At 39.8% G+C, this 25,504-nt stretch overlaps 2 protein-coding genes across 5 annotated transcripts in view; both read right to left on the reverse strand.

Annotated features, from left to right (window-relative positions):
- Window positions 1–17,977, reverse strand: part of SMC5 (structural maintenance of chromosomes 5) — a 77,079-nt gene extending 59,102 nt beyond the window's left edge. The window contains exons 1-6 of one of the 2 annotated variants that reach the window (XM_048850433.2): window positions 17,652–17,977; window positions 16,485–16,688; window positions 15,423–15,564; window positions 13,713–13,765; window positions 2,078–2,240; window positions 761–895 (exon numbers count right to left, since the gene is read on the reverse strand). In XM_048850433.2, the coding sequence (XP_048706390.2) occupies window positions 761–895; window positions 2,078–2,240; window positions 13,713–13,765; window positions 15,423–15,564; window positions 16,485–16,688; window positions 17,652–17,818 (864 nt within the window). In that variant the 5' untranslated portion in view covers window positions 17,819–17,977. The remainder of the gene's footprint in view (window positions 1–760; window positions 896–2,077; window positions 2,241–13,712; window positions 13,766–15,422; window positions 15,565–16,484; window positions 16,689–17,651) is intronic. The other variant, XM_048850434.2, reaches the window with a different exon arrangement.
- A 4,213-nt stretch (window positions 17,978–22,190) lies between these two features.
- MAMDC2 (MAM domain containing 2) overlaps window positions 22,191–25,504 on the reverse strand; it is a 98,610-nt gene continuing 95,296 nt past the window's right edge. For all 3 annotated transcript variants that reach the window (XM_075128744.1, XM_048851326.2, XM_048851327.2), the window contains 2 exons: window positions 23,528–23,612; window positions 22,191–23,198 (listed from right to left, as the gene is read on the reverse strand). In XM_075128744.1, coding sequence (XP_074984845.1) covers window positions 23,134–23,198; window positions 23,528–23,612 — 150 coding nt within the window. In that variant the 3' untranslated portion in view covers window positions 22,191–23,133. The remainder of the gene's footprint in view (window positions 23,199–23,527; window positions 23,613–25,504) is intronic.

Raw genomic sequence — 25,504 nt, forward strand, 5'->3', positions numbered from 1 at the left:
GCAAACAAAGTGACATTTTATTATTAACTTGGTATCGCCATAGTGCCTAGTCAATGTCACTGTTTGTCATATAATATTCTACCCCTTAAGTTAGGAACTGTGTGCATGCCCCCATTCAGCCCCATTCCTCTCACCATTATTATTCTTTATAACTGGAAGATAAATGTCAACGTACTAAACTTTATTTGGAGGATAGGCAGAGATGAGATAGGGTATTGTTATGCTGTTAAGCATTAATGGGTGTCATTAATTAGTTGTTTGATCTACAGACAATGGCATAAAAGCGATTGAAGCTGTGGCTGTACTAATGAGATGGGAGAGGCTTCATGTGCACCCAATTTTCCCCTTGGAGTTTTCAGATTTCCCCCCATATCAATAATGTTCTGGACACTTATGCCTAGAACATTCCCTGAAATTTTGGAAATAATTGGATGTGGCATTCAAACATTATTGTATTACATACAGAAGACAAATGCCACTGAACTGAGTTTAAGGCCTTCGCAAGCTTGGCCAGTTAACTCAATATTGACACAATCTTCCCTGGCCAGAAGCCCAACTTTTAAATATGAATACTTCCTTATTATGCCATTGTACAAGTGAGCATAATGTCAGAAACAAACAATTACTCTTGTAAAAGCATCATATTGTACAAAAATTACCTGACATCTACCTATTATTGATCATAGTTAAAAACAAAAATAAACTGGAAGGTCTATGAAAATCCCTCCTACCACTGTCCCTCTACTATGTAGGTACTTACCTCAAGTTCTCTCTCTCGCTCTCTGAAGTTTTTTAGTTCACAGTGGAATTGGTACATTTCTGGCGGGCCAACTGATTTCTCTGTGGCTTCAAGAAGCTCAGTCTTGGACAGTTTTGCAAATTCCCCAACTTTGTCCTGCAAAGCAGAAACCAAAAACCAAGGATGCTGCAGGTCTGTTATGTTATAGCAACAAAGTATTATTTTATTGCAATATATTGGTCTATCTCAAGCTAATATGCACATACAACATACAGTTACATGTCAGACAGCTTTGGAAGTTAGTGCATAAATTATTATTAAATGTGCACCTCAGTTATATATTACAGCCAGCCCTGTAACTCTGTTATCCAAAATCCTTCAAAATGCCCACAGTATCCTGACAAGTAGTTAACATATGATATAGTCATAGTTCTCCTGGCTGAAAAATCTAATTGCTATCAAATATTGTCCATGGCTTTCCGGTGATCACTGAACACTTCTCCAAACAAAAACACACACCCTGGAAAACCTAAGTGCTCAAAATTTCACTCTGCCACATTCCCAGAATTTGTTTTAACGTCATTTTCCCGCTAAGGTCGAGTAGTGAAAAACTGATTTAAAAAAAAAAAAATTTGCGACCTCATTAATAAACGTAGTTTAACCACCACCTGATTAAAATATGTCGGCCAACATGTTTTAAAATGACACTTTTTACCCCTAGTCTAGAGAGTGTCTAATTAAATGTGTCTGTTCTCAAGTTCAGACATACTAGGAAGCCAACTACCTACATGATGGAGCTCTCTGCTACTTTTCTTTTCCCAAACATACCCAGGTTCCTCCTGGCTTTGTTCGGAGAATGTATCTTCTATATTTAAAGATACTTAATAGTTTCGATTATTTTTCATCCATAGATGCAAGGCACTTTCCAAACTACGGCAAATACCATGATCCCCAATTCAATAAGGTACAGGGGAAAAAAGTAATTTGCCCAAGATCACATAACAAGCCTAGTGCAGGCCTCCAGCCTCCTAAACTTGATCCCTATCCATTGGACCATGCCATCTCCAACACATGCTTCCTTTTTTATGGAAGATTACCTAATTTGACAAAATTAGCTAGCCTTAAAACATTATGCATGCCATTCACACCCGCACACATAAAAATGGTTAAAATTGGGGTTTGGTTTTTTTTAAACCCTTTTTGGCCTTCCAAAGAGCTACCTCTAGTCGCCCTACTAAAAGGCCAAATTTTAAAAGTCACAATCCCCTTCTCCCTCCTTCCCTCTCCCCCACCAAAAACAAGCAGTACTCAATTTTTATCTGTTATTGTCTCTCCTACCTGAGGAAGAAACTGGCACAGATTGGCCACTTGGATATTTAAGGCTGCAATTTGCTCCTCTACTATTTTCAGTGTTGAGGGCTTTTTATTGACAAACCACACAGATGCATTGTTTGCTACATGAATCTCACGTGTGATAATGAGATTGTCAGGAGTCTTAAACCTGATTAATAGAAAAAAGATGTTAAGCATTTACACTTTTAGCAACTTTGGAAATATACACGCAGACTGCACTGGTAACACATCTTGTTGCTTTAAATAAAAAAGCCCCACAATTTCTGATGATAATGACTAATCACTAGCAAGTGAATAACAGGTTTAAAGTGTTAAAAATTACTAGCTATTAGATATATCCTAATTCAGGAACGTAATAGGAATTGCTGCATATTATCTAATGATCCAAGGTAACGAGTTAATCATACAAGCCATTACTCACAAAAATACTCCTTGCTCATATGACTAGACCCATTAGTTCCTAAAAAATCTTCACTCAACTGACGCCAATGAGATTATTCATGTAAGTATAGTACTCATGTGAATGTATCCATGTAACTGTTTCAAAAACTGTTACAAGTGTGAACAGTAGCAACATTTAACAAGTTTTCAAGTAATTGTGCAAATAAATTTTTAAAAAACACACATAGCTATAGTTTAAAACATCTGAAATGTCTGTTACCGCACAGTACAGATTTAGATGCCTATATTCCATTTGTATTGTACTCATTCCTGAGGAAAACAAAAACATTATACCACTAAACTAACAAATATTTCTTTATTTTCTGTTTATAACACTAAAAATACAGTACACCAGATACCTTACGAATAAATATGCAAACAAAATCCCTGTACTGAAATGCTTACCATCTAATTAGCAAAACATGGGGGATGAGATGTATCAGCAAGCAAATAAGCAGTGAAGTCAGCATGTGGCCTTGAAATTGCCATTAGTTTGGTTTAGTTTATTTTTCTAGTATCTTTTCAGTTAACACTTCTTTAAAAGGAGATAATTGGGCTTATAAGGCCTTTTGGAAAAACTGTATTTTAAGCAGGGACTTAAAAGGAGCAGATCTTGAAAGAGAAGGTGGGGTTCCAAGCATGAAGGGCTGCATGGAAAGCAGCACTAACATGTAAGTGGGATACGGATGTGAATACCTTTTTTGTGAACCCTATGCCTTTCCTTATAAATGCCTACCATGTCATGAATGATATTCCATTAGTCCCAGTCAAGAATACTTCACCACTGTATACATCATAATCTTGATTTTAGTTATGATCCTAGAGTCAAATTCACCCAAGCTGGCACAGAGGGGTACACATTTCAAATTCTAAGAGGTATTAGGCGTCCCATCAGTAAATAGTCCCATATTTGATCACTTCCTCTCTAATCTTTCATCTGAAAACTACCCTATTAAACAAAGTACTGAATTAAATTTGGACTTCTGCAACTAAAGGTCTCCACAGACCATAAGACCCTCTCCATACTTCAAGTGAGATATGATTGGGTTACTTAATTTATCTCCTTTGACCTGCCTTACTCCTTCCCAGAGAAAAGCGTGACCTGGAGACGCATTGCAGCACCAAATGCCCCAGACTGTCTCACTTTGACCCTCCAAAGATATAGCTTTGTATTTGGGAGCCAAATCCCATCTTATCTTGATCACTGTATTGACAGGGCTCATGCAAGGTCTGTCCTCTGTCCCGCTTCTTATCGAAACAACGTCTTTAAATACTATGCTGAGATTCATGAAAGGTTATGTGCTGCAATATAGTTAATTTGTAAGACAGGTAGTATCTTTATTAGGTTGATCTTTTCTATGAGAGAGAGTGGAAAATTCAAAAGATTTCGAGCTAGATTTTTAGATGTGCTCAGCACCCACAACTGGGATCAGGATTTCAAAAGAGTGAGATTCCCATTTAGGCATCTAAATGAACTGGTCAGGTTTCCTAACAGGCTTAGTCCTGAGTGTTGTCATATTTTCAGAAATGTTCCTCCACGGGTGGTGAGCATTTGAGAACTCTATCAGCCACTTCATTTAGGTGCTAAATGGGAACTAAACAAGTTTTGAAAAATTGAGCCTGGAAAAGCATTAAGGGGATCTCTTTATGGCTTGCAGGCATCCTTTGACTTTGGCAGTATAGTTAATGTGTGTCCAAGACTACCCCTTCATTATATGTTTTGAAAATCCTCTCCCCTCCATGAAGCAAAAGGTTATCCTTGGCCACAGAGGTGGTCTAAGTATCCCATTTCTGCAGAATTTAAGTTATTTTGAAGGATTTAGCCATTAAAGCTGATCATTGCCCTAGTTAACATTCAGAAAGTTGTCTTCACAAGTCCACAAACATTAGTATTCTGCTGCTGCTCACAACTTTGCTAAACAGAATGACCAAATTTGTTAATGATTCAGAAATTACTATTAAGATCCCTGGAGGAGAGTAAGAAATTGTCAAGAATCACGGTCACTCTGCTACTTGGGAACATTAGGAGCAAGCATAATAGCTATTTGGGATCAGGGTACGGTGGAAGGGAGGATTCAAAGAAACTGAAGAGCTAGTCTTCACTCCCTCCACTATGCCCTCACAACAGCCAAGAAGCTCTGGGTGAAGGAAGATAAGAAATGTAGCATGGAGAAAGTGAGGGAATTCCAATTGATCAGAAACTCCTAGCCACAGACAGATGTGAAAAATGGAGTTCCACCATCAATTTCTGGGAACAGCACCCTCTCCATTTACAGAAGAGGGGAAGGAGGGAAAGAGACAGATTCTCACTAGTTCTTTGCTGGTTCATCCCCATATCTATATTTTATATTAGCCATTGGCTATTGGATAATCCTCTGAATAGTAGGTGTCTGAAATGTCTCAAGCCCTGTTTGCACCATTTAACCTGGTGCCTGGTTCTCTACATTTGATCTTAGCTAGATGTTTTCCTACACTTTTGTTAAAATCAAAAAAATTACAGAAATGTATGACTTTCACAGAGTAAACTGGATATCTACATAAGATACTATTCCAGACTCCAGTGATCCTATTCATCCTCTCTCTCATTTCACTTTGTGCTCTAATTGTGGTATGCCATTAGCCTGTCCCTTTCTCTCCTCATTCATAAAATAGCACTTTACTCAGGATGGATTTGATTTAAATCACTAGTCAGAAAGACTCGATTTAATCATGGTTTTCTACATAAAAGTGCATTCTTGTTGGTTGTTATAACCTTAATACATGTTCTTCACAACTCAGATAGAGGTAGGTTTCATTTTTAGAAGGTATACACTATGCATTTTTAAACAGCAATTTACTTTGAAAACTTTTCAAATTAGTTTTACAACTATATCAGAAAATGAATGATTGTTTGGTTATTTCATTTACCAAAGGTAATTGAAACAGATATTTATGAAATCATTAGGAGGAGATCACCAACAGACGGACATTTAATTTGTTATATTTAACTAAAACAACAACATTAAGTATTCTGGATTTTTTAGTTCAACAGCAAACATATAATATTTTAACAAAACAAGTGTATGTTCCTCGCGTCTCACATTTATCTTCAGACTTCTTCTCCTTGTCCAGATCTATTCCACCCCCAACAATCTTCTATTCATTGAACTTTTTGAAACTCCTCACTTTAGAGAGAGGTAAGGGATTGTCTCTGTGTACACAAATTTGCAGAGGGATAATAGAGTTGAGGTCTGTTATTTCTCACCTCTATATAGTATTTATTTATTTAAAAACATTTTTGCTGTTAACAAGCATGTTACCTCTGGAGACACAAATCCACAGTTTGAGAACTGCAAAACTAAGCATCTCTGACGGTATCTTCTAGACTGAGCACTGAGTCCCACCGGATAAATAGAAAGATTAACCTAAATAATCTACACAGAAGCCCCTTGAACCCCATAAGTTTGGGTCCCTAATCCATGAACTATTGGAACTCATTTACGAAACTTTTTAAACATTACATGAATATACTGTCTCATACTATAGAATTAATAATTCCTATTCCATGAGGAGATATCTCTGAGCTATAATGTATCTTAAGATAGTTTTAATTTAGATAAAATGATTGAGGAAAATTATGAAAAAAATCCGATTTAAATAAATCTGATTTTTTTTAAATAATTGATTTATAGGTAAGTAGCAATTCTACAAAAAAGGCCATATTTTTTGGAGTTAAATGCACCCACCCTACACATACCTATATCATTTGGAAGCTTATTTTACATACGTTTAGATGAGGTATAATGTGGAGCTGCCAAGTAGTGCTGTAGGTCTACAGGTGAGATGAAACAGTGGTTCGCAGAATGACGAAAAAGTGTTAATTTTTTTTTGCACAGTTCCAGAAACACTGCAACATGACTAGGACGACAGTTTTAGTTCAATTGCGACACCTTAATGTGGTGTTTATTGATCAAAGATACTAAAGAAAAGCGTACAGAGATTTTTACTGGTTTTGCATGGGCCGATGAAGCTGCCCTCCAATGAAGCTGTTTAGATATGGCAAAAAATCAACATTCTGCAATATAACATGAAATGTTTTCGCATTGCATATTCTTAATTGTCAAAATATATATCACAAGTAATAATATTTTCTATACTTTCAATTAAAATTTGCTGACCATATCAATCTCACGCTGATGATTGCATGCCCATAGTTTGTACCAGATAGCGGGCAGATATAAACCTAAATGAATTTCTAATTTAATGCTTCTCCATTGTAAATTTTAGTACATACAATGTAGCATCTAGTCTGCCTGATGGGAGGTTTTAATTTGTAATTGCCTTTGCATGTACCATTAGCCTTTGAAATTCTATAAACTAGCTTTTTAATTCAGTGACACTTATACACAGGTCAGTATTACTGTTACAGATGACAATACACAATTTCATACAAGGCTTCAGTCAAAGTGACCCCTAAATAAAAATGGTAATTTTGATACTAACATTTAGCATTAATTCCTATCTAATTTAGCACAAGTCTATACTTGTACAAAATGAAAAATGGTGGTAGTGGTAATGTTAACAATATATTTTGGGAATTTTATCTCTCTAGGAAAGTTACAGTATATGAAGACATGGCAGTATAAGCCCCTTTAAGCTTCCATCAAAGAGAAAAAGACTTCACAAACTTTGAAAAATGTCTTATTTGTCAAGAAAAACAAAAGAACGCAAAAAACTGTCAGGAGGTACCAGTGCTGGACAGAATTCTGTGATTTTGGCAGCAGAATCCAGGAAAGATTAACTGTAGTGGTGGCTACCGGATGAGTTTTCTAATTTGGATAACGTGCCACGAATGCTCTGTCACAGGGGCTGCTTTCAGAAATATGCAAGCAAGTTGAATTTGGCATGTCAGAGTTATGTTGAACCAATGGAAGAAAAAAAGACTGAATCTGATCAGAGAGCATCATGTTCACCTGCTTCTATTGCCACCACAGCAAGCACGTCCTGCAGCGATTGGTCCTGTTGCATTGTTTGCTTGAGAAAACACACACAAGACAGACAAGAGAGCAACAAATCTAATGGAGGCAGCATTTCAAGGAGTAGATGACGACACATTGTGCAGAATATCTGTGGAAGACTTAATTGCTAACAATGCAGTTTAGCACTCAACATGCCTTTCTTCCTATCTGAAGGAAACGAATCAAAGCAAAACCATCCAGTTACACTGCAACAATATTCACCTTCCGACATTGCATTTCTTCACCTGACTGAAGAGATAGACAATGATCTTATGTACCAGAAGGCTCTTCTCTTGTCCAAGCTGCTAAAAAGATATTAAGCTCTGCTTCATTCAGATGTAGAAACTGCAACCATTCGAGTAGCAAATGACAGGGAAAAAAAATCAGAAAAACACTATGGTTCTGCAATTTCATTCCATGCATAGTATGGACAAGACAAGTCTACCATTGCTCTGTGGAGCACAGTAACATTAGCTGATACTATTCACGCTGCTAGTAATCTGAAGCAGGAACTCAAGTCTTCCAAAGATTTTAGGGATGTTCTTTTGGAGAGTAAGCCTGATGAACTGCTTTCAAACGTACAAGTGATTTTGCATAATGGTGCTTCAATCCTTTGGTCTGAAATAGCTGAAATGAAAGCCTCAGAATATTATCCAAAGCCAGGTGATGGTCATTTACCGAGGTCAGCTACTTTTGTGCCCCAATTGATACAGGAGTTTGTCCTTTGGTTGATGGAGATATATAATTCAGCCAGCAATGAATATCTTCTTTCAGAAGACATTCAAAGAAGATGCTTCTCAATTGCAGAGTGCATATATTTAACAGTTCCAAAATTATCTCACCATGAATTTGGGTCTTCCAATTTATTGACATACTACAGCTTCATAACTGATGCAGAGTCCATGATGAGCTGAGGTGGTCCATCACTAGTGCTCCAAAAACTGAAGTAGAAAAACTCCAGGAGGTGTGTTCTTTCCAAATGGAGTTGTACCACTTGATGCTGCTGGAATTCTCATCCATTAAGGAGATAATAATATAGGGTATGTCTACACTGCAAAAAAAAAACACCCTTGGCTGGCCCAGGTCAGTTGATTTGGACTCACAGGGCTCAGGCTGCAGTGTTATAAAATTGCAGTGTAGACATTTGGGCTTGGGCTGGAGTCTGGGCTCTCAGACCCTATGACAGGGGACGGTCTCAGAGTCTGGGCTCCAGCCCAAGCATCCATAAAGTTGCAGTATAATCCTCCAACCTGAGCCCAAGCCCCACAAGCCCAAGTCAGCTGACCCAGGCCAGCTGCAAGTGTTTTATTGCAGTGTAGATATACCCAGGACCAGCTCTAGGCACTAGCAAAGCAAGCATGTGCTGGGGGCGGCACAATTCCAGGGGAGGCATTCCAGTGACTTTTTTTTTTGCGCGCATGCTTGGGCAGTTGCGCTCTCGGAGCTGGGGGCGGCAAATTTTTTGCTTGGGGCAGCAAAAAAACCTAGAGCCAGCCCTGGATATACCCATAGACAAAAATGTACAGACCACTGATGGAAAAAAGGCCTTCTACTCCATGGCTAGAGTGGTATTTCAAGAACAGTCTGCAGACAGTCCAGCATCACAAGAAATACCAGTGAACCATGGGAAAGAAAAGACACTTGCTTCATATTGCATAAGAAATTCTGATTGCCCAGAGAAAGTATTTGAAAAATCTAGAACACCTCCAGAACAGACTACCCATGAAAAAGTATTTGAGAAAAACTTATTACCTACAAATGAACACTAGCTGATCTCTCCTGGGGTTTTTTAAGACTACCACCTCCTGATGTCCTACCAATACCAAATGACAATGATATTGTTAGAGACACAAGGTGGGTGAGGTAATATATTTTATTGGAGCAACTTCTGTTGGTGATAGAGACAAACTTTTGAGCTTACACAGAGCTCTTCTTCCGGTCTGGGAAACTAAACCAACTAACTAATGGTCCCTTGAAATATGCGTTAACTACTTATGTTTAACAATCTGTTCAAATCTTGCATTTAGCAGTGACACTTGGAGTTAGTTTCCCAGGCCTAAAGAAGATCTCTGTGAAAGCTCGAAAGTTTGTCTCTCTCACCAACAGAAGTTGGTCCAATAAAAGTTATTACCTCACCTACTTTGTCTCTCTAATATCCTGGGACAAACATGGCTACAACAACACCGCATATAACAATGGGTGATACTGTTCACATTCAGGTGATTGTGTTTTGGACTGGTTTCAACCACAAGCTTGCACCAAAGAAAAGCAACTACATGGCAGGTAACTATGCACTAATTCTACCTCCAAAGAGCAAAATATGCCACATTTATAGGCAAGCAGCAGACATGATTGATGTGATCGACTTAACGTACTACTGTGGATGCCAAACCAGCTGCCATGGCCACAGTCTATACTACAATGCTGAAATGTAAAGAAATGTCAGCAGGTCTAGGACAACAGCATGCTGTTCAGAAATGGATTCAGACTATCTATGTTGTTCCTCAGCAAGTGAAATGGACCTTCCCAAATGAACTTGGTACCAATGTGATTCACCTGGGTGGTTTTCACACCCTGTACCACTTTATTGCATGTATTGGGAAATTCTGAGGAGACTCACAATTGCTAGACCTTGTTGATTCTGATTTACATGTAGCTTGCAATGAAGATCAAATGCTTGCTGGCAAGAAATTCAGCCATGCTTTATATGGCTTGACTCTAGCATCTGAGGCCAGGAGCATGCTGTACAAATTTATTATTAGACTTTGTTTTACCCTTTAGATGGTTGTTGTAAGGCTGTGAAGTCAAAGAAATCCAATTTTATGTCCTGAAATACACAGAGTCATTAAACTAACAGAAAAGAATACAAATATTTCACAGTGGTAATTTTAACATGTTGATGGTGTCACTGTTTACCCCATTTCTATGGTAACAGCACTACTTGACAGCTCCACATCATACCTTAAAGTAGACATAAGCTTTTAGATAATGTATGACTTCAAGTAAAGCACGTAAACAAGTGTTTGCAGCAGAAGTTAACATTTTTATTACAAACTATTTCTTAGTGACAAAAATCTTACTTCCAAAATAAAACATGTAAGTATAGTTTCATTTTTAAGTGATTAAAAATAAATATATACTGGCCAAGTTTTTCAAAAACAGGACGTTAAGTTAGGCTGCTAAATGTTTAGGCACCATATTTAGGGTAGTATTTTCAAAAGCATGAAAAGTAACTTTGCAGCACAATTCCCAATGACTTCAAAACCTGATGGAGGAGTATAGCCTACTCAAAGCTCTTCAGCTTTTTTAACTTGTGAAAGTTCAATGTATGGGATGGCAGAGTTGGTTTCAATTATCATACAAGGGCTATTTGCTCATCAAATTTTGCATTTGATTGAATTGTTCTCACAGTAAGGATGTTAATGAGACTCTAAACTTGTCATTTTCAGCACAAATTTTTGTAATATGAGATTTCTCAGTAAAAGAAGTCTATGTAAAAAACTTGCTTTAGGAAGGGCAGTACTATCTGTCCGAGATTTTATTACAGTTAAGCCATTTGACAGGCTATTTTTATCAAATATAGCATCTACATACCTTGTTCAAACAAACATAACTATGCTGAGAATAGACTAAGTGAGGTTTATTCTTCCAAGATCTATTAATTTATCCCATCAGTAATGCAGTGTTTGCAGTCTACTTTGTGACTAACCACAAAATTTCTTGAGTCCGCTTTCACTGTATATATGCATGTCCCGATTGTACCACTTTCCTCTGCCTTTCTTTACCTTCTTGTACTAGGATCTACCTTGATTAGTTTTGATATGGTGCTATTATTCCTTGTTCTTTCCTTACCACTTTCTGCCTCTGTTTACAATATTTTGTATTATCAGAAGCTGGAGAGCTATCATATTCAGTTTCTTTCTCTCTTGTCTATGTATTCCTTGAATATCCTCCTGGATTTTGCTAACTCACTCTTCCTGTACCACCCACATTGTGATAGGCCTCTCTCTGAGACAGTATTCTCTGCATGACAGCAAAATTCTCATTCTCTGACATGTGTTTGGAGAGACTTTGGTTTACACCTGCATTGGCGACTGCACTCATTTCTTTTCTCCTGTTGGGTTTTAAGAAGAGAGTGTCCCTAAACTATGCTGTAGCTAAGTGTCCATCATTCATTCCTTTGCCTGTGTAACAGGGTAGCCTGATTCCTTTGAGGGAAGTTGTGTTCCAGGAAAAGCCAGTCCTGTTCTAAAACTTGGAATTGTGGGATCTGCATTTCCCCAGAAGGAGACTGAAAGAAGTATTAAGATGATAGAGGTTGCTCCATAGTAGTTTACCAGTGAGAGACTGGCTACTCACAGTCTTCCTTCAAGTGATTCTACCACTTGACTGAACTACATATTTTGTTACCAATAAGCAACATGTGAGGCAAAACTGTAGAAAAGAGATCTTTATTGCATATGCTGAATGGCCAGAGTTAGATGTTGAGGCTCTACAGTTTCTGGGCAAATAGTCTAACCCCACCTTGCCTTCTTGAGCCTGGTGCACAAGCAAGAAGGTCTCTGACCCTCTTCACCAAGTCCCACCCACCCCTTGCATTTTCACCATGCTATGGGGAAAAACACATACATAATTAACTTCCGGTTCCACTTATACTATACCCCCTGTTCTTAAAGGGGTTGATCCTTCGAACAAGGTTGGCTAACTCCATTCCACAAGAACACAGAATGCCCATCTCTATTATAAAACCACAATATCTTGTCTTTAAACTGTAGGTTACAATATGTAAATCCTCAAACACACCAGAAGGGGAAACTAAGACATACAAAGAAGAAAATCTCAAAAGATCTACTTGAGGTGAAGTAGATTTTTTAAGTCCCACCTTTTCCTATTATTTTCCATTCACCTAAGGTGTTGTCTGGTATTCTATTGTCCAGGTGAAAGACTGTTGCACCATCTTTAACAAACAAAACACACACCTTCACCACCCCATGCCTTCTTTCTGGTAATACAGTCCTTGCCATCTTCCTTTTATATTATCCTACAATTACTCATGGAATCTTATTAGGATGATGGTTGTACTATTGTACTGTTTCCATTCTCAGGAGAAAAAAAAAAACAGATTCCCTTTCATTAGCCATGCCTTCCCATATTACAGTTTTTCTCCTTTGATTTAAAAAGGACAACAGAACCTCATCTTGCGCTGAGGAAGCAATCATTTCATATTTCTTCTTTCTCTCTCCAACTCTGCAACCAGATGCCCACCCATCACCAAGACATGCAGATGTTGGCAGGTCAGTTACTCCTGGTCCTAGAACCAATTTGTCTACCAAGGTTCACTGTTTCCTCAAGATCCAGGATAACCTCCTTCAGTTTTTTCCCCCTCCTCACTGGTAATCAGCTATCACCGTGGCATCTCTTTCCTACCCAAGCAACAAGTTTACTAGTTAATCAGCTTCTAATATCACCTCCTGTGCTTGGTTTCAAAGAAGTCTCTTCTGAATGGGTCAGTCTTTGTTCCACCACCCCATACAGGTTTGAGGCCAACTGTTTGGTTCCTTTTAGTCTACAGGAAACGTTATGCTACCTTTTATTATTTTACGCTGCCTCTCCTTCCTCCCTATTCTTCTGCCTGTTGTCTTTTCTGTTTGTTTGATGCAGTCTAAGTTCTTTGGGGCAAGAACCCAACAAGTACTATGCAAAGTTATGTTGCAATGCAAGGTTGGAAAAAGGTTCCTGAAGAGTTTTAATTTTATTTTTATTAAATATAGAACAATTTGGATATAATTACATGTTATACTAATGGTTATAAGTGTTTACATAAAACAGTATTTGAATCACTTAACATTAAATACACCAAAATCTAACACGATTAAGTCAAAACACTTGCTTTCTATATACCACTTTTCTTTCTTTTTCTGCATGCCGGGAGCCTCCCTTAAAGATTAGGCAAGCTGCAGCAGAAAATGACAAATTGTTAGCTAGCTAATGGATCATTTCTTACAAACCAGTTATCTGACACTTTAAAATTTATTATAGTAAGCTTGTGCTTCAATAAAGTACTCTTTACACACCACAAATCACCAGTGCCTCAATAGATGCTGTCTACAAAACTTTTTACAAATCTGTTTATTAAACCAGAAACACAAGATAAACTCAGCAAAAATGGTTTTAGTACTTACAGTTCAATTTCAACCAAGCCTTTAGAGCACCCTCGCTTTACATATAGACCAACCTGCAGAGCAAAAGTTACAGGAACCAGTATTTTAGATTATTAAACACAAAAGGTATCTATTAAAAATATATTTAAAAATCAGACTTAAGACAATTTAGATTTAATGTATAGGTATGTGAATAACTAGTACCAATTTACAATGCTGCCATGCATACAATTCCGTCACATGTAGTTACAATAAAGACTATGCCTGGGCAATAACTAAAGAAATCCTGTTACGAGGAAATTAGAATTTTATACAAAACTTCTCCCTCACTCCTTCCCTCCCCAAAGCTTCAATTTCTTCTACGGGGGAAAGGGAGAGTATGGCTCTTTTTTGTCCTTCATGATCTGCTCCAAGACTGACGCCCTATATTAGACTGGTCCTTGAATCAAGTTACACAGAAGAAGGAATTTCAGACAGACAGTCATATTGCCTACTGCTAGAAAATACAAATGAATGTGATTAAAAGATGAGTATGCTGATTTGGCCCAAAGCCCATCTATTTTTACAAAAAATTGAACCCCTTGGGCATGGGGAGGAAAAAGTCATTTAGAAGTCTGGAACAATTAAAGGGATTCAGCCTGACAGCTGTATAATCCATCGTCACTAAACCAACTTTAAATATATATACCCTCTTAATTTGCAAAAACACATATAAAAAAGTCAAACCAACAAATAAGTAGATTAGAAAATCCTACTGCCTATTCAAAAGGTCCACTTTCAACATACCATAAACATACTTCTCCTTTATAAAAGTGTAGTGTATTAAAGAAAAAAAATGAAATTTTATTCACCTGTAAACAGAGTTTTTAAAGATGGACTCTACATATTCATATTCATGGAATACGCTGATGGTGGAACCTTCTTGTAGCAGTAAAATGCTCCAACAAGCACTATCAGGGCTGCAGTGTCACTGCAACATATGAACAGGATGTGCAGAGCCTACCCAAAGAACTACATTTAAGGATTCTCTGCACTTGGGCGTTGTTCCCAATTAATCCCTTATGTTGACATTCTTACTCAGGAATAAGAGTGATTTGTTCCTGCTTACATACATCTAAAATGTATTAAGATAACAGGAACAAGGCACTCTTATTCTGGAGTAAGAGTGTACACATTGCTAATAATGCTGTCAATAACACACTTCAACCCTCTATAAGGCTCTTACCCAAAAGCATTATGTGCCCCAAAATCATCTAACTTGCTCTCTAACACAAAGCCCTTTGATATCAATTATCAACAGATAAGCACCTCAGACTTTCACAGATTCCATGCATTTTGGAAGTTCTGATGAAAAAAGATTTAAAAGTGAAACACTACAAAGTTAGAAAAATATAAGAATTACCACTATTCCTACATGCTTCAATTTATCCAATTAGGTTGTGTTAGCTACAAAATTTTAAGAGGTACCAACATGAATCAAGTGCTTCCAGACTGAACACAAGAGCTCAGTTAGGTTGATAAGCAGAAGACCAACATTACAGCTGCAGATCTCTTTGTAGATTTACAGCAGAGCTGGACAATTCAGAGAGATTTTGTTTCTGCAGCAGATTGACCTGCTGAGGTGTTATTATCCACCTGCAGTTTACAAAGCACCAGGATTATGGTTATTCCTGTTGGACTGGGCCCTAAATTATTAAATGAAATGTCTAGATCTCAAAAATTTGCACTCACCTTGTCTGCACGCCCTATGAAAGAAGGTTTTCCTGCCAATCCCAGACAGATCGCACACACAATGCTTGACTTTCCTGTTCCATTGGCTCCTACTATCATGTTCAAATGGGGTCCTGGAGACACTTCACAATTATCGTATGTTCTAAAAGAAACCATCATTTGAGGCTAATAGACAGTGATATGGACCAGAAAAATCAATCACAATTTCATGCAAAACAAGCATATTTGCCTCAGCGCCATTCTGACATTGTTTTAAATATGATAAACCAATACTTCTAACAATACCGCAGATAAGATTGAAGTCTTTTCAAAATATTGTTTTCTAGAAAAACTCAACACATGCCAAAAAAACCCTAATCCCATATCATTTAACACAGTGTAATGAAAATATACCAGCTGCAGCACATATCTATCCTTTACCACGATGACTGTGGAGAATGAAAAGCTTAGGGTAAAATCCTGGCTCCACTGAATCAACTGCATAGCCCCTCTTGACATCAATGGAGCCAAGATTTCATCCTTAATATTTTTACCCCAAAAAAGTTAGTCTTTTAGAGAAAATGGATAAGTTGAATTTTGCAAGGCTGATTTAAACACTTTTTGTTCAGTTGATCGTTTCTAAGTCTGTCAGATTTGACTCATGTAGGCAGAGGGCTGTCTCCTGTAGTTGCAGATCTTAGAAGGCATAACCAGCACCAACGGCCTGTGTGATATCACAGCAAGCCAGATCTAAGATCTGCAGCATAGTTCCTGACTGTCAGTAGACTGAAATTTCTATGATAAATTAATATAGTTACAAAATCTGAGAATTTTAATTAAAACTAATATTAAAGAGCTCTTTGGGGTAGGGGCAATGGTTTTGTTATATGTTTGAACAGTGCCTAGCATAGTGAAGTAATGATCTATTACTGGAGTTCCTAAGCGCTAATGCACTACAAATAATTAATAAAATTAGTACAGTCAGTATTGTACCTCCTGTGCCATTTATTTTTACATTAAATTCAGTATCTTCTATTGTCCATTCATTTTCAATTTTTCAAATGCAAAAGAGATTTTACTGACAACACATAGCCGCACTTAGAAGAGCTCAGGGATATAAGTAACAGCTTGTCTTCATGTATAGCAGTACAGCTGCGCCACTGTAGCACTTCACTGAAGACACTACTATGTCTTCGAAGACCTTCTCCTGTTGGTGCAGTTTGTCCATCTCCTGGAGAGGCAGCAGCTATGTCGGTGAGAGAAGCCTTCCCGTCAACACAGCACTGTCTACACAGGGGGTTAGATCGGTATAAGTTCATCACTCAGGGGTGTGAAAAATCTACACCACTAAGCAACAGTTATACTGCTAGTGGTCTGTAAAGCAGACCTCGCCTAAAGATTTGGTTGCTGGGGCTTTTGGCACCCGAAGATGAGGGGGAGACAGGCTGTGCAGCAGACACATAACCTAAATGTTTCTTCTTTAAATGATCAAGCAGTTGACTACTTCATGCTGAGGCTTAAACTGCCATACTTTAGGTGTCAGTGTTAACCTATTGTGATCCATAGGGCAGTTCACACCTCCAAAAGCAGTTGTTTCCCAATCAGGAAGAGGAAAGCGCTGTCCTTACATTTACCGTTTTAAGGTTTCTGTCCCCAGCCATAAAGCTAGAGCAGTTTTTTTTCTGGAGATGTGGAACACGAAAGGCGTGGGAAGCTAGCCAGTACCCGGCGCCTAGCCCAAGCCGTTTGTGAATGCCGGCCAGGCGCTGTCCAACACTGAAGGTATAACCAGGGACACACACGCTGCCCGTTTTACAAGGCGGCCGACACAGGGCCACTCTAGTCTCCTGAAGCCGCTAGTGCGCAGAACTAGGCCGGCCGCAGCAGCCCGAGCACCCGGGGTCAGCACAAGCCGCACCGGCCAGCGAGCTCCGCGCACACGGCTGGGGGGGGGAGGAGGCCCCCGCGTTCCCACACCGCGGCCGGGCTCCCTCCCTCCCACTACGCACGTGACAGCAGGGGCAGGACGGCGCCTCCACCGCCCATGGTCACGTTTGCGACCCAGGCCGGGCCGAGCGGTGCCTGGCCTCATCTCCTGACTCCCGGAGCTGGGCCCTTAGCCGAGTGCCAAACGCCCGCCTCCCCACGGCCCAGCCGGCGGCCCCCCAGCACGAGCCTCAGCCCCCACCAGCCAGGTCGCTCTCGCCCGGCGCCTCCCCTCGCCCCTGCAGCAGGGGGCGCCGCACTCACAGGAAATTCTCCATAGCGACCCTGACTATGGAGCCCTCCACGAAGGGCGACTGCAGCTGCCCACGGCCGCTTCCCTCCGGCCCGGCAGCCCCCGAGCCTCGCTTCCTCCACCCGGCGCCGCTGCCGGTAGTGGCGGCCCCGAGTTTCCGTTTGCCCGGGGCCGCCATCTTTGCGCCAAGCTGAAGCACCGCCCACCACCTGAAACTCTTGTCGCGCGCCGTGAAGATGAAAACGAGCCCGACACCGCGCGCCCTATTCCCATTGGTAGACTGGGACGGACCGGGAAGAGGCAGAGTCCATTGGCTAATGGAACACCGGGCCTCGCGCGAAATCTCACTGGTTGAGAGATGGAGGGGTGGGGTCAATTCGTTACTTTCAGTTTAGTACGCAGGGTCAGTTCGCGCGACAGGGAGAGGAGGAGCCGTCCCACAAGCCGGCCAGCCTGCTCGGTCACGTGGTACATTTCTGTCTGGGGGGTGTGTGACGTTGGACGTGGCGGGCATTCTGATAGGGTTTTATATGGCGATCGGAGCAGGGCGGTATAATAGCGTCCGGGCTTGAACCCCTGTCTCCGCGTAGAAGCCGCGCCTCATTTGCATACGCCGGAATCACGGAGGGTTGTCCCCCACCTGACGAGGAAACTGCCTGCAGCTCGCCGTGCAGCCATCAAAGACTACATTGCCCAGCGTGCAGCGCGGCAAGCGGGCGCCCCCCCTTCCCCGTGACTGGCTGAGCATGGCGCGGTGGGAGGGGGAGTTCTCTTGAGCCCCTCCCCCCATTTTGCGGGCTGCTGCTCTCTGGTTCGGGGTGGGCGGAGGTCTCTGTTTTCCCTGGCTGGGCTGATTGCCCCATGCGCGAAGCAGGGCTCAGCCTTTCGGGCTGGGGCAGGGGCAGGACGGGAATTGTTCACCCCACCAGCTGCCTGCAGGCAGGGGCATGCCTGAAACGGCCCAGGCCAGGCCCCGCCCCTGGGTTTCTGTTTCAAAGTGGTTTCAGAGTAGCAGCCATGTTTGTCTGTATCCACAAAAAGAAAAGGAGGACTTGTGGCTCCTTAGAGACTAACAACGGCAGCAGCCTTCACTGCTGTGCAACGTGCCAGGACAGGCACCAGGAGGCTGCTGCACCACTTCTCCAATGCTGCTTTGGTGGAGGTGGCCAGGTACAGGCACGGCCCTGACACCTGTGGACAATTTTATAAGTGTTGTATAAAAATGCTAGACTTCTAAATACTATGATGGGTGAACTGGACTGTCTGGTACTATTAAGTGAGACTATTGATATAAATGAAATCACAGAAATTTAGTGAACTTCTGATGATCTATGGGGTACAGTAATACCATAGTATAGAATCACAGGGTTGGAAGGGACCTCAGGAGGTCATCTAGTCCAACCCCCTCTCAAAGCAGGACCAAGCTCCCATTTTTGTCCCAGATCCCTAAATGGCCCCCTTAGGGATTGAACTCACAACCCTGGGTTTAGCAGGCTAATACTCAAACCACTGAGTTATCCCTCCCCTGATAGAACGATACAGTAGGTTGCACCAGTGGGGAAGTGGCACTATATATGAAAGAGAGTCAAATATAGTAAAAATCTAAAATCTCTATGGATATAAATTCCATTCTTGAATAATGAGTATAGCAGTAGGAACATATTACCGACCATCTGACCAAGATAGTGATTATAACATGCTCTGGGAGATTAGAGAGTCTATAAGAAAACAGTAATAATGGGAGATTTTTAACTATCCCCATATTGACTGGGTACATGTCACCTCAGGACAGGATGTTGAAATAAAGTTTCTAGACACCATAAATGACTGCTTCTTGAAGCAGCTAGTCCTGGACCCACAAGGGGAGAGGTAATACTTGATTCAGTCCTATTAATTTCATTAAAACAGTCCTATCATACCATGTGCCAGTAAGAGGCCCTTCAGGAGGGAAGGTGATTTTATATTCTGAGAAGCAAGGGGTAGGAGAGAAGCTAGGAGCAGGGCTCAGATGGTTTACGGTTAGTCAGATGAAGAGTTCCTGGCATGGAGACAAGCTAGCTGCTGGTATCTTAGTATTGTTTGACACCAGATGCATTTACATTTTTAATATGTCTCAAAGTGCCATTTTCAATTCACTCCTCTATCCCCTCCCTGATATTTGAAATTGGGAAGCATAAAAACTATTGCTGTTACAAAAAAACATACTAAGGTGATTTCAAACTGAGGGTGGTGTTATTGTCTTTTCCACAAGATGGCAGCATAATCAAGCAGTTCTTCCATAGAGAAAGAATTTTAAAGGCATATGTGATATACAATAATTAACAAACAAGTCCTTCAGGAATATGCTTGTTTTAGTTATTTGCAATCAACTAGGGAGCAGGGGCAGAGATAGCCTTCAAAATGGAAGCTGCTGGATTGTATGGAACATTAGTCACAGGGATTGTTCCTAAAAGTCATTGGTTATTCAACATCCTTTTCCTTCTTTTTGAGGAGGGCCCTCAACAGATTCATTTTAGGGATGGGTGGGTATTCCACCATCACTGTTGGAACTGGCAGGACTTCCACCAATGGCATTAGGGTTTCTGCAACTCCCTTTCCTTACAGCTGAGCTGACACTCTCAGTTGTCAATATAGCTCCAGCCATAAAGAGTGGGGCAACTAGATTAAGAAGTTACATGAAAGTAAAACTGAAGTAACAGAGTGGTGAGCCTTTATGTTAAACAAAGATTAATCTAATACTGGGCCAGAATCTGGTCTCATTTACACTAGTGTAAACCCAAAATAATTGTATTAAATTTGATATCAACTGGATTTACACCAGTGTAACTGATAAGAATTTGTCCCTCTTAAGTAATAAAAATATGCAAAAAGAGGAGCTGATAGAACATATACATACAAAATAAAGAGGACAATATTACAAACAACAAAGGGACAATGGAAAGGTCTGTCGTGCTCTCAGGACAATGCCAGTTTTACTGCAATATAATTTGTTCCCAGAACAACCAAATATAAACCACTGAGTGTTTGGGATCCTGTAGTTGCTTTTGAAGGCTCTGTTTACATACCTATACTGGAATAGTCCACAGAACTGGGCTCATAGCAGTTGCATGAGGATTTATTTTTAAAGACATCTGAAGAGATTTTTAGATGGCTGATTTATATGACATGTCATATAGCTTAGGTATCAGCTTCAATTCTTTGCTTTGCTGTGATCCACTTATGCTCCAGTGATGCAAGGGGCCATATAATAGATGAAACTGGTCTCCAGGTCCAGGATATTCCCCTGATGCAGAGGGTTTCCTACTTAGCATAGTCATTCCATCAGTCTGTGCAGTCTCCCTCCCCTATCTCAGCATAGAGACTTGCCAGTTGGGGGAGCACTATGCATGCTACCTCTGTTCTTAATTGACCATGGGCATCAAGGGGTCATGTGCTGCCCTGAGGCTGTGAATTCAGGAGGCACAAAGTGTCTTAAAGCCACCTTTTCTCTTCTCCCTTTCATTCCGCTGTCTAGTGGCAGTGTCTTTTTTTCATTTGTGGACCCCTAAACAATTTTAAATGGAGCTGTGGACCCCTTTGGAAATCTTAAGACAGTCTGCAGACCACCCCCTGTTCTATGGTAAAAACAACATTTTGTGGACCCCTTAGACATAGTCTGTGGACTCCAGGTTGAAAACCACAGGAAGTATTGGTTAATTAATATATCTTAAGATAGTTGTTTAATGTATATACTGAACAAAATCAAATCCTTTGATTGTGCCTCCAATGTTAAAAAAAAGAAAAACACACCAAAAACTCAGCTGATTGGAGGCATAAGGTAAATCTACACAGCAAAAATAAAAACCCTGCAGCAGCGAGTCTAACAGCCTGAGTAAACTGACTCAGTCTTGCACTATAGGGTAAAAATAGCAGCACAGATGACTTTTGGGGTCGGGCTGGAGCCCAGGCTCTGAGACCCACCCCTATCACCAGGTTTCAGAGTCCAGGCACCACCCTAAGCCCAAACATCTATACTGCAATTTTTAGCCTCATAGTGTGAGCCCCATGAGCCTGAGTCAGATGACCCAGGCTATGAGACTCACTGCCACAAGTCTTTTTTGCAGTGTAGACTTACTGATAGAGGTCCAGATCTTCAGCTGTGGCCAAGGAATGTTCAGTGCAGCTTGTGGAGGTAGGGGCAGTGGATTGGACTCTAGATGCAAATTAGAGCAGCCTGAAGTCTGCTCCAGTATGCACCAGGTACCAGCAGTCCCAAGGGATCATTATAGCAGCTGGGGATCACGGGTGTACAAGGGAGCATTGGCCACTCCTGTTTCCTGGGCCACATACCCTGTTTCAGCAGCCAGAATGGGGACTGGCATAGGAACTGTTACAGTGTCTACATACAGAATCCTCCTGTAGCTGGTTACGTTGGCTTTTGGGCTGCTCTGGGCTCCTGCAGTGCAAATGTCCTGGAGGATCCAGCTCATAATTTTTTCTGAAAATTCTAACCTTGTTTGCATATCATGGCAATAACTGGAGAACATGGTGTTTGAAGTGGAGCAATAAAATAAGACATTCAAAATTACATTTTATTAGATAGTTTGGTAATTTTAAAACAACCATCTTGTAATACAAACACACATATTATGTCTTAAGAGTTAACAGATTATGTGAATTTAGTTTCTTTTTAAGATAAATGCAAAACATTTCTTGGGTAAAGTCTATAAAAAGTGTGAGTGTAGAAACTAACATTTAAAAAAGGAGGCCTGCAGTCCAAACAAAGTGTTCCTCTTCTATTGCATACAAATCAATAGCAGTGTATTTTAATATAGTATTAACTTGCACTGAATCACACTGGAACATTGATGGAAGTCCTTTTGTTATGCACATTGATGGCAAATAGATTCATTATAGTAATTAATCTGGCAAAGAATAGTGAAAAATCCATTCATATGGAACATTAAAAGTATTACCATTAAGAGACTACATTTTCCCAGAGAGATTTGTCATCATGAATAATTGCATTCAATGTGCAGGATATTATTAATATGCAATATTATTTACGTATTTCAAAATATTTATAAGTCTTGAAATAAAAACAAAACCCAATTTCTACCCAACACAAAACATTCATTGAATGCAGATTTAAGATAACACAATATCAAATTTTAATTGTGCCCTTTTACCTTCTTCTCTTTACCTATGTGACAAAAAAGATTTACCAAAAAGCATTAGTATTTTATTGCTTGATCTGTGCAAAATGGGAAGCCTTTATATAATATCTAATATCACATGCAAAAGAGAAAAAATACAATAAGAACAGTCTAAGAAGCCCTGAGTCAGTAACTTTGTTACAAAGGCCAAAGACAAGAGTGCGCTGAGTTCTTCCTATACATCGGTGACATATTCAAAATACTCCAGTATTTATCGTTTTATACAAAAAAGGGAGGGAATTGTGCAGTTTCTCACATATAACTTACATAGTGCTTCATTCATTTCAACAGAACTTATTTAATACTCAATTTCATTTAAGTCATCATAATCCCCGGATGAATGCTGAGTAATTTCTCCCATTTCTAGAACAGAAAAGAGGGAAGACTATTAACTGTTTTCATATTTCTTTATCATTTTTACGTACACAGAATTGAATTACCATGTTGGACTTTGACCAAGAGACTGGGCTTACATCCATGTGCCATGGGATCTTTACTTACCACAAGCTATCAGGACTCTGGTTTTACATCTCTTCCAAAAAATGGCCCGTCCAGCGGTACGGTGGTCCTTAATACCACACTACTGTGGGATTGATTCAATGTTGTCTCAGGAAAAATAGCACTGACTCACTAAAATCACTACCTATAGTACCTAGGTGTCTTAGAAAATTATAAGCAAGTATAAAATTTACCTATACAGGGTCCAGCCTGGAACAGAATATCATCTATAGCAATGTCACTTCTTATTGACACTCCACGAACTGCTTCAACAATAATCTGTAAAAACAACCCATATGGTTTTCATAAATATCACATCTAGAAAAAAGTACACCTTTTTAAAAATGCAAAACCCTGATGCAGGCTATTTTAAGATATAATGCAACCCCAATGCTATTCTAAGAAAAAATATATATACGCAGTGATTAGCATATTTTAATAGACTTCATTCTAATTAGTCCGAGAACTGGGATGCATGGGACACCCAGAAAAGGCCAATCAAATCTCAGAATTTGGTATGGAACTGTTTTGTCCTAAGGATGACTGACAAATAATCAGTTAGTTTTCATGATGTAATGTTTCTCTTGTTTTTTCATTGCCTGTCGTCCTTATCACCCGGGTAAGTTATGAGGGCATAATTTTGTGACAAATCAGCAAGTTCTTCCTCTTACTCCTGCAGTTGAATTTAGCTCTTAATAAAAAGCAATTTTTTTCTAATTAATCTCTAGACATTTAAGACAAAATGAACCTATCAGTATATGTTTTCTATTAATGGTTAATGCATTTTGGGGCCACTCTTGTGCCAATAGATATTAGAAATTTTACCACTGACTTTAATAGGACCAGACACAGGTTCTTATTGTACACACCAGAGTTAAAATCCTGGCCTCGTTGAGGTCAATTGCAAAGCTCCCATTGACTTCAACAGGGCCAAGATTTCACTGCAGAATCACTGAGGCACAGCCACAAGAGGAAACACAGCAAAAGGATGCATTTGTGCATTGTTACAAATGTTTTTGATAACAAATAAAAAATTATTTGATGATTAAATTCTAAGTGTATGAGGGACTTTTTTAATAAACCAAATATAAGCTCTGATACCCTTCGGTAGCCAAATTCTTCTAAGCAGCCTATCAACAGAGAATTCTTGTCAGCAGAAGTATGCATTCTCCCTGATAAAAAGCAATTGTCTCTATTTTGGATAGTTTACAAATTGAATTAAACATTGTGAAGGAATACAAGATGGGCATATTTTGTTTGGTTGTGTGTGTGCATCTGTTTGTTTGTTTCATTTACACAAGGGCCAAGATGCAGCAATTCTGGTGAAAGCCGGGAGGTCCTGAATAGTTAGAGAGAGTGATAGGATGGTCTATTTTTCACCCAAGTTACATAATTTTAGAGGTCCCTCTAATAAGGCCATTGGTTAAGGACTATGGAATAACTGAATCTTAAGATGCATTGCCAGGTGAGGTCACATAATAGATGACCAATGGTTGGACAGATGAAATTGGCAACTATGGGATGTGCTCTGAGACCAGTAGAATGTGCATCTTAACCAAGAGAGATGCATCATTAATGATTCCAAATTTCAATTAATTGAGAGTTTATTGATCTATAGTGACATTGAAAGAGAAATGTAAAACCAGTTGCGGAGAAGAAATACAAGCAAAGATGTACAGATATATTAAAAAGGGACTGAAAGACTTTCCTCCCGTAAGATTTTTATGTGCGTATCTATGCAATCAAAGTATTTGGGTCAATAAGGGTCTAAGTCATTTTTGTTATCGTCTTTTGTAAGCCAACATACAATTAGATTTAATAATAATTCATAGTAAAATATTCCAAGTAGCACAACCTTGGGTATTACATCATCTTCCACCTGGTTCATTTCCTGTTATAACTTGCATCAGTGCATTTCTAACCTTCATATCTGGATATTCAGAATTGGGGTTTGGTTCAAATACATCTCTAAATTTAATGTCAGTGGGGCCCAGACTTTCATAATTATGCACACACTTGCATGGCTCACTTGCATATGCAATGTAACTGCATAAGCAAATGACCAGTTAGACTTGCACAATCAATTAATGTAATTACATTGGCAATCGTGGTAATCTTGGCTTCAAAAAAGGCATGCAAATATGCCTGCAATGGAAAACGCGCAGTTCAGA

This window comes from Caretta caretta, chromosome 5, assembly GCF_965140235.1.
Source record: "Caretta caretta isolate rCarCar2 chromosome 5, rCarCar1.hap1, whole genome shotgun sequence".
Taxonomy (NCBI): domain Eukaryota; kingdom Metazoa; phylum Chordata; order Testudines; family Cheloniidae; genus Caretta; species Caretta caretta.